General features: G+C 49.3%; 1 protein-coding gene across 1 annotated transcript in view; it reads left to right on the top strand.

Annotated features, from left to right (window-relative positions):
• EIF4EBP1 (eukaryotic translation initiation factor 4E binding protein 1) overlaps positions 1-8,884 on the top strand; it is a 31,799-nt gene extending 22,915 nt beyond the window's left edge. The window contains exons 2-3 of the mRNA XM_002756954.7: positions 5,320-5,499; positions 8,421-8,884. Coding sequence (XP_002757000.1) covers positions 5,320-5,499; positions 8,421-8,452 — 212 coding nt within the window. The 3' untranslated portion in view covers positions 8,453-8,884. The remainder of the gene's footprint in view (positions 1-5,319; positions 5,500-8,420) is intronic.
• Positions 8,885-9,976: the final 1,092 nt, after the last annotated feature.

Consider the following 9,976-nt stretch of genomic DNA (forward strand, 5'->3'; position numbering starts at 1 on the left):
AATAATAATAATAAAAAGCATGTTGGCTCCTGCCTGTAACCCCAGCACTTCAGGAGGCCGAAGCCAGTGGATCACTTGAGGTCAGGAGTTCAAGACCAGCCTGGCCAACATGGTGAAACCATCTCTACCAAAAAATACGAAAATTATTCGGGCATGATAGCACATGCCTGTTGTCCCAGCTACTGAGGAGGCTGAGATGGGAGAATTGCTAGAACCCAGGAGGCCAAGGTTGCAGGAAGCCAAGATCGCGCCACTGCATTCCAGCCTGGGTGACAGAGTGAGACTCCATCTCAAAGCAATCAAAAAGCAAAGTTGGGGGAAAATAAGAAGCAGGGAGACTCCTGCCAAGTGTCACAGATTAAGAAACAACAGAAAAAAAGTGGTCCCATCTGGAGCCAAGATGTCCAGCCACTTGTCCACTGAGTCCCCACCCCGCTGCCTGAACGCTGGGGTCTCTGGGGAGAGGATGATTGTACAGCCCCAAGCCTTGCAGAGTGGAGCAATACCACATCTGGCCTCTAGAACCGAAACAAATCTGGGTCACTTTTTTAATAATTTTTTTTTTGAGACAGAATCTTGCTCTTGCCCAGGCTGGAGTGCAGTGGTGCGATCTCAGCTCACTGCAACCTCCGCCTCCCAGGTTCAAGTGATTGTCCTGCCTCAGCCTCAAGAGTAGCCCGGTCTACAGGTGCCCACCACCATACCCAGCTAATTTTTTGTATTTTTAGTAGAGACAGGGTTTCACCATGTTAGCCAGGATGGTCTCTATCTCCTGACCTTGTGATCCACTCACCCTGGCCTCCCAAAGTGCTGGGATTACAAGTGTGAGCCACTGTGCCCGGCCTGGGTCACTTTTTTAAAAAGAGAGTTAGACATTGGTCTTCCCTTTCCTCCCTTCACACCTGACCCTGCCCTGCAAAAAGAGGACACCACCACTCACCATTTGTAATCTACTGGGCTCACAGGCACTCAGACCTAGAAGGTGCATGGGTCTTTATTTTTACAGGTGAGGAGACAGCGGCCCAAAGCAGGGGGTGCAAGGAGTAACATGCATAGGGTCACACAGTGGCTGGGAACGGAGCCCAAAGTGCAGTCTGGCTCTTTCCTTTACAACCCTCCTCCTAAGAAACAGCTGTGCGCTGGAATTCCCCAGGCAATGAGCAGGGCTGTCAACTTCAGCATCACTGCCTCTCCTGCAGGGGAACAGGAGAGTAAGACCAGTGACTGCCTGGAGGGGGCACAGCCAGACACTGGAGGAACGCGGCCAGCAGGTGAACTTTCTCTTTAGGTATTTCTCTGCATTCCTCTGCCCTTCAGCATCTTAGGTCCTCCTCAGCATGGAGCTACGTTTCATGAATTCATGCTCAGTCTCCGAGATGGAAAGTGGTGCCTTTCCAGGAGTTTACGGAGAGTCCAGTGCTGAGCATCAAGAAATGAATCTCAGAATGTACAAATATTATGTATCCATAAAAATTAAAAATCACAAAAGTAAAATGAAGCATAAGAAATGAATCTTGGCCGTGTGCGGTGGCATACGCCTGTAATCCCAACACTTTGGTAGGCTGAGGCAGGCATATCGCCTGAGGTCAGGAGTTTGAGACCAGCCTGGCCAATATGGTGAAACTTCGTCTCTAAAAATACAAAATTAGCCAGGCGTGGTGATTCAGGTCTGTAATCCCAGCTACTCAGGAAGCTGAGGCAGGAGAATTGCTTGAACCCAGGAGGCGGAGGTTGCAGTGAGCTAAGCTGGCGCCTCTACACTCCAGCCTGGGCGACAGAGCAAGACTCCATGTCAAAAAAAAAGAATCTTATCTGCTGGAATGCCACTCATCATAACCCGTAAGTGAGGGAGAGATTTCAAGGTTATTGATAGGGAAGTGCATTCCTGAAGTCCTCAAATCATGGTTCCAAACCTTGGGTTATTCATATTTCATCAGCTCAATTATTACCATACTTTGCATTCCATTTGTATAGATATTTAATATTTCTTTATATCACCTTAGATTTTGAATTTAATTTACATTATTTTATAGAATCTATCACATATTATTGATGTTAAATAGTAATATTAAAAGGAATTGCTGTCACCACTATATATGGAAAACCAGATTCACTTGCCATAAATAGAAGGTAGCTATAAAAAGAAATAATCATGACAGCAGACAGTTTTAACATTCTTACTAGATTCCACTGCCCGCTGAAGGCTTTGAGCCTGAAGCCTGCTCTTTGTTGAAAAGGGAGCCGTCAGCAAATGCAGTCAAGGTGTTGGAGATGATCAGTGCCATACAGCTGCTTTGAAGACAATCAGAGCCAAAGAAGAATAACCTCCTTGTCGGGCATGGTGGCTCACACCTATAATCCCAACAGTTTGGGAGGCTGAGGCAGGTGGATCCCTTGAGCCCAGGAGTTCGAGACCAGCCCTGGCCAACATGGTAAAACGCCATCTCTAGTAAAAATACAAAAATTAGCCAGGCATGTTGGCCTTTAGACCCAGCTACATGGGAGGCTGAGGCAGGAGGATCACTTGAGCCCAGGTGGTGGAGTTTGCAGTGAACCGAGATCATGCCACTGCATGGCAGCCTGGGAGACAGAGTGAGACCCTGTTTTTAAAATAAGGGTCAGGCACAGTGTCTCATGCCTGTAATCCCAGCACTTTGGGAGCCCGAGGCGGTCGAATCACCTGAATCAGGAATTCAAGATCAGACTGACTAGCATGGTGAAACCCATCTCTACTAAAAATACAAAAATTAGCCGGGCATGGCAATGGGCACCTGTAATCCCAGCTACTTGGGAGGCTGAGGCAGGAGAATTGCTTGAACCCGGGAGACAGAGGTTGCAGTGAGCCAAGATCCCGCCATTGCACTCCAGCCTGGGCAATAGAGTAGAACTCAGTCTCAAAAAATTATAATAACCTCCTCACTATTCACTGCTATATGATAGATCAGATAGGCCTGCAAAGATTTTGGGTCCTCTACTTTGCGAAAAAGACTCCTTTTCCTTGTTAGTACAGTAGTGAATTTTAAAAGATTTTTTTTTTTTTTTTTTTTTTTTTTTAAACAGAGTTTTGCTCTTGTTGCCCAGGCTGGAGTTCAGTGGCGTGATCTGGGCTCACTACAACCTCTGCCTCCCAGATTCAAGTGATTCTCCTGCCTCAGCCTCTTGAGAAGCTGGGATTACGGATGCTACTACCAAGCCCAGCTAAATTTTGTTACTTTAGTAGAGATGGAGTTTCACCATGTTGGCCAGGCTGGTCTCAAACTCCTGACCTCAGGTAATCCACCTGCCTCAGTCTCCCAAAGTGCTGGGATTACAGGTGTGAGCCACTGTGCCTGGGGAGCAAATTTTTTTTTTTTTAAACCTGCCATGCGGACAGTACTGAACAATGAATAGAAGTGCATTTTTTCCAATGTGATATGTGATTGTCATGAGTAATTAACAGTGAGCCCTGGTGAGCTGAGGGGCTTTAGGGACAGAGCACAGAGTGCACAGAGCTCTGGGAAGACACAGATGCAGTTGGTGGTCTGTAGACCCCTTCCATCGGATCATTCCATGTGAAGAGGGAGTTGGGGCCGTTTGGAGAAAAAACTCTCTTATACATATAGGGTATCACTCGGCCAACTGCACATGGGCTGGGGCCTGGCTGTGGTTTGAGGATAGTGAATAATCGAATGAGACAGGCTCCTAGAGTTTAAGTAAGAAGTGTAAGTAAGACTAACACTTGTGAAAGGAGACTGAGAAGAGAATGAATAGTATGCAGGCTGTGGAGCAACCGGGAAGTTCAGTGACACAGTCACACACTGGCAGGACACATTGGGGCCTTGCTGAGGAGAGGGGCTCAGCAGGAGTGAGCCTTTGGGTGCAAGGAGAGCCCACCCTTCACTCCTGCCTCCCATTCTTCCCCGCAAAGCCCAGGCATTCTTTTTTTTTTTTTTTTTTTTTTTTTTTTTTGGCTGTCTTTGAATTAGGGTCTCGCTGCAGCCTGGACCCCCTGGGCTCAAGCAATGCATCTCCTTCCACTTCCCAAGTAGCTGGGACTACAAGCACGTACCACCATGCCCAGCTCATTTTAGCTTTTTTGTAGAGATGGATCTCACAGCCGGGCATGGTGGCTCGCATCTGTAATCCCAGCACTTTGGGAGGCCAAAGTGGGCAGATCACCTGAGGTTGGGAGTTCGAGACTGGCCTGGCCAACATGGAAAAACCCTATATCTACTAAAAATACAAAAATTAGCCAGGCGTGGTGGCAGGAGCCTGTAATCTCAGCTACTAGGGAGGCTGGGGCAGGAGAATTACTTGAATCCGGGAGGCGGAGGTTGCAGTCAGCCGAGATCTCACTGTTGCACTCCAGCCTGGACAACAAGAGGGAAACTGCATCTCAAAAAAAAAAAAAAAAAAGTGGAGTGGGGGGCTCTCACTAAGTTGTTCAAACTGGTCTCAAGCTCCTGGGCTCAAGAAGTCCTCCCACCTTGGCCTCCCAAAGTGCTGGGATTATAGGCATGAGCCACCACACCCAGCAAAAGTTCTTATTTTTACTAGTCTGGTTGAATCACTTAATTTTCTGTTTGGTCATTTGTAAAATGCAGCTGAAGATACCTATTCTGATTATCCCACGGGCGTGCTATAAGGACAGGACTGAACAATGAATAGAAGTGTATTTTTTCCAACGTGATATGTGATTGTCATGAGTAATTAACACTGAGCTCTGGTGAGCTGAGGGGCTTTAGGGAGCACAGGGTGCTCGGAGCTCTGGGAAGACACAGGTGCAGTGGGTGGCCTGTAGGCCCCTTCCATTGGGTCATTCCATGTGAAGGGGGAGTCAGGTCCGTTTGGAGGTAGCAGAGTTCTGGGTGGCAGCCAGGCCTCCAAATAAGCCTCACTACTCTGGCTTTTTTCTTTTTCTTTTCCTTTTTTTTTTTTGAGACAGAATCTCACTCTGTCACCCAGGTTGGAGTGCAGTGGCACAGTTGGCTCACTGCAACCTCCACCTCCCAGGTTCAAGTGATTCTCCTGCCTCAGCCTCCCAAGTAGCTGAGATTACAGGCTCCCGCCACCACGCCCGGCTAATCTTTGTATTTTTAGTAGAGACAGGGTTTCACCATGTTGGCCAGACTGGTCTCAAACTCCTGACCTCAGGTGATCCTGCCCGCCTCAGCCTCAGTCCCCAAAGTGCTGGGATTACAGGCGTGAGCCATCGCATCTGGACTCCTCTGGCTTTTTCAGGATAATCTGCTGCCTATGCTGGAGCCACGCCTTTAAAAAGTGGAAAAATCAACAGGCAGGAGGTTGCAGGTGGCTTCACCATTTTTTGTGCCCTTCTAGGTACCAGGATCATCTACGACCGGAAATTCTTGATGGAGTGTCGGAACTCACCTGTGACCAAAACACCCCCAAGGGATCTGCCTGCCATTCCTGGGGTCACCAGCCCTGCCGGTGATGAGCCCCCCACGGAAGCCAGCCAGAGTCACCTGCGAAATAGCCCAGAAGATAAGCGGGCAGGCAGTGAGTGGCGGGGCTTGGCCCTTGGGAAAGAGAATGTATGAGTCTCCTGGAGTCTGTCCACTGGGAGGAATTCCAGGGAGGAGGAACAACAGGGCCTCGGCCCTACCCTCTAAGGGGGCAGCTCAGACCTCAGAGGGCGAGAGTAGGGGTGGGGAGGTTGAACTCTTTGTTGGTAGCAACTTTCACCCTGAAAGGGGCCCGTGCACCTCAGGAAAGATGATCTGGCACCATTTGGTCATGTAATTAGTGCAGAGCTTGTTTGAAATGGCAGTGGCTGCACACAGCAACTTTCTTTTTTTTTTTTTAAGACAGAGTTTCACTCGTTACCCAGGCTGGAGTGCAATGGCGTGATCTCGGCTCACTGCAACCTCCGCCTCCTGGGTTCAGGCAATTCTTCTGCCTCAGCCTCCTGAGTAGCTGGGATTACAGGCACGCGCCACCATGCCCAGCTAATTTTTTGTATGTTTAGTAGAGATGGGGTTTCACCACGTTGACCAGGATGGTCTCGATATCTTGACCTCGTGATCCACCCGCCTCGGCCTCCCAAAGTGCTGGGATTACAGGCATGAGCCACCGCGCCCGGCCAGCAACTTTCATAAGCATCCCCCTCTATGTAATTGTTCCTGAAGCATTTCCACTTGGAACACACCCATGATGTTTGTGGTGCAAGAGACAAGTTATCAAAGACACAGTGTACTTGTCCTTTGGGAAATTACATGTCTACAAGATAAGAAATACATCCGGGATGCCTCCTGTTGGGCTGCTGGTCCCTAGTGAATCTTTATGAAGACAGGTAAAAACAATGCAGCCAGTTGTCTCTGCCGATTTGACCTTTGGTAGCCAGGTTCTTCCTGGTGTCCCCACCTCCCGAGTAATCAGGGCAGCCACTCTGGTGGTGGTGTCAGTGAATGTACTCTTTGTGGCACCCTGACTGGCTTGGCAGAGTGTTGAAGTTCTCTGCTGAGAGAGTGTCTGAGTTCTCGTAAGCACTTCCAGGCAACTATAGTCAGTCTGGAACCCACTGATCCTTCACCCGGAAGGCCATACACCAGGCCCAGACAGGGAGCAGCAGGAACCTCAGCTGGGCTTGCCCTGCTGACAGCAGCTGAATTCATCTCCCCAGGGCCCACAGGACATGATTCATAATTATCTTGGGAACCTCACAGTTCAAGACAGACAGGAATTGCCTGTGTCTTAGTCTGTTTTTTCTGGCTGTAACCGAATACCTGAGACTGGGTAATTTATAAGAAAAGTGGTTTATTTCTTACAGTTCTAGAGGCTGGGAAGGCCAAGGGCATGGTGGCTGCATCTGCTTGGCTTCTGTTGAGGGCCTCCTGCTGCATCACAACGTGGCAGAAGGCATCACAGGGCAAGCGGGGCACAGGAGAGAGAACCAAGCTAGCTTTTTGTTACACTCTTGCAATAACTAGCCCACTCCTGTGGTAATCCATTAATCTAGAAATGAGTTAATCCATTCATATGGACGGAGCCCTCATGACCCAATTACCTCTTAACAGCCCCACCTCTTTACATTGGGGATTAAGTTTCTATATGAATCTCAAACCATAGCAGTCCAGCCCTGTACCCCCAAAATTCATGTTCTTCTCATATACAACAAATATATTTTAGTTGATCTCCCTATCCCCAAAGACTTAACACATTCCAGCCCCAGCTCAAAAGCTCAAAGTCCAGAGTTTCATCTGAATCAGATGAGACTCAGCATGATTCGTCCCAAGCTTAATTCCCTTCCAGCTGTGAGACTGTGAAACTAAACAAGTTATCCACTTTCAAAAACTTAGGGGCTCTTCCTGGCCCCTAAAACATCAGCTGGCGGCCAGGCACAGTGGCTCATGCCCTAAACCTCAGCACTCTGGGAGACTGAGGCAGGAGGAATACTTGAGGCCAGAAGTTCAATACCAGCCTGGGCAACAAAGTGAGACCCCATCTCTACACAAAATTTTAAAATTAGCCAGGCATGGTGGTCCATGGCTATAGTCCCAGCTACTCAGGAGGCTGAGGCAGGAGGATCACTTGAGCCCAGAAGGTCAAAGCTATAGTGAGCTATGACTGCATAACTAACCGCACTCCTGCCTGGCCAACAGAGTAAGACCCTGTCTCTAAAGAAAAAAGCAAAAAGAACAAAAAATTCAGCCCAAGTGATATAGTTTGGATATTTGTCCCTGCCCAAATCTCATGTTACATTGTAATCCCCAGTGTTGGAGGTGGGGCCTGGTGGGACATGTTTGGTTCATAGGGACAGATCCCTCACAACTTGGTGTTGTCCTCATGATAGTGAATGAATTCTCGTGAGATCTAGTTGTTGCACAGTGTGGCAGTGCCACCCCACCCTCTCTCTTGCTCCTTCTTCCTCCATGTCACATGCCTGCTTCCACTTTGCTTTTCACCCTGAGTAAAAGCTCCCTGAGGCTCCCCAGAAGCCAAGCAGAAGCTGGCGTCATGCTTGCACAGCCTGCAGAACCAGGAGCCAGTTAAACCTCTTTTCTTGGCTGGGCGCAGTGGTTCATGCCTGTAATCCCAGCACTTGGGAAGGCCGAGGTGGGCAGATCACCTGAGGTCAGGAGTTCAAGACCAGCCTGACCAACATGGTGAAACCCTGTGTCTACTAAAAATACAAAAATTAGCTGGGTGTGGTGGTGGGCGCCTGTAATCCCAGCTACTCAGGAGGCTGAGGCAGGAGAATCTCTTGAACTCAGGAGGAGGCAGAGGTTGCAGTGAGTCGAGATTGGGCCACTACACTCCAGCCTGGGAGGAGACTATCTCAAAAAAAAAAAAAAAAAACACAACTTTTTTCTTTATAAATTACCCAACCTCAGATATTTCTTTATAGCAATGAAAGAACAGCCTCATATACTAAGCATTCACCCATTGTTGACCTGGCCCTCTGTCCCCTCTCTCCCCAGGTGAAGAGTCACAGTTTGAAATGGACATTTAAAGCACCAGCCATCGCATGGAGCGCTGCCAAGGAGCCACTCAGGCCCTTCCCGGGAGGAGTCCCACCAGCCAGGCCTTATAACAGTGATCATCCTGAGCAGGTGTCGGCGTGGGGTCGGCCACCCCAGCCCTCTCTCCCTCACTCAGGGCACCTGCCCCTCCTCTTTGTGAACACCAGCAGATACCTCCTTGTGCCTCCACTGATGCGGGAGCTGCCGCCCCAAGGGGAATGACCCTTGCCAGCCAGCACACACTGCAGCCAAGGGCCAGGAAGTGGACAAGAACGAGCCCTTCCTTCCGAATGATCGGCTCCTCCAGACCCTCACTGCTGAGGGTGCAACCACCCCTTCCTTAGTGATGTGCCTGGGAAAGCTCCCTTCCCCCTCCTTCCCCAAGAGAGGAAATAAAAGCCACCTTCGCCCTAGGGCCGAGAGTTGGGCCCTGTCTGAGCTTTTTTCAACTCTGTATGGTAACTAACACCAGCTGCTATCTGTACAGTGCTGCTTTTGTTTTTTTGAGACGGAGGTTCACTCTTGTTGCCCAGGCCGGAGTGCAATGGGACGATCTCGGCTCACTGCATCCTCCACCTCCTGGTTCAAGCGATTCTCCTGCCTCTGCCTCCAGCCTCTCAAGTAGCTGGGATTACAGGCGCCTGCCACCACAATCAGCTAGTGTTTTTTGTATTTATCGTAGAGACAGAGTTCACCATGTTGGCCATGCTGGTCTTGAACTTCTGACCTCAGGTGATCCACCTCTCGGCCTCCCAAAGTGCTGGGATTACAGGCATGAGCCACCACGCCCGGCCTTGTCCAGTGCTTCTGAAGTGTGAGGCTATCCTTATTTGAATCTGACTCTGATCCTGTGGGTAAGTAGAAAAACTGTTATCCTCACTTTACAGGTGAGAAGACTGGCACAAGAACAGGTAAAATAAAATTGCACAGCTGCTGAGTGGCACATGGGACCTGGTTGGAGTCCTACTACTTTTTTTTTTTTTGAGATGAGGTCTTGCTGTATCATCCAGGCAGGAGTACAGTGGCAGTGCAGTCCTAGCTCACTGCAGCCTCAAACTCCTGGGTTCAAATGATCCTCCTGCCTCAGCCTCCTGAGCAGCTGAGACTACAGGTTCACATTGTGATGCCTGGCTAAGTTTTTTCTGTGTAGAGATAAGGTCTTGCTATGTTGCCCAGGCTGGTCTTAAATTCCTGGGCTCAAGTGATCCTCAGCATCCCAAAGTGTTGGGATGACACATGTGAGCCACCACACCCAACCCATGCCCTGCTATTCTTGATCTTTTGTTTTTCAGCAGCAAGGCAGCTGCCTTGCTTCTGGGCGTTCTCCCCCTTCTCTCAAACCCAAGCCTGTCAAGTTTGTCACCTTCCCCTCAAGGTCCATTCCATGCCAGAATCAAAGGGAAGAGACCCTGCCTTGGCCAGTGTGTCATCTGATCCACAGGCACTCGACCTTTGCCAAGTGATCACTTTGTGTGAGCTGTCATGAGTGGCACAAACACAGACAGGCTCTCTGC

Source organism: Callithrix jacchus, chromosome 13 (genome assembly GCF_049354715.1).
Source record: "Callithrix jacchus isolate 240 chromosome 13, calJac240_pri, whole genome shotgun sequence".
In the NCBI taxonomy this organism is placed as follows: Eukaryota; Metazoa; Chordata; class Mammalia; order Primates; family Cebidae; genus Callithrix; species Callithrix jacchus.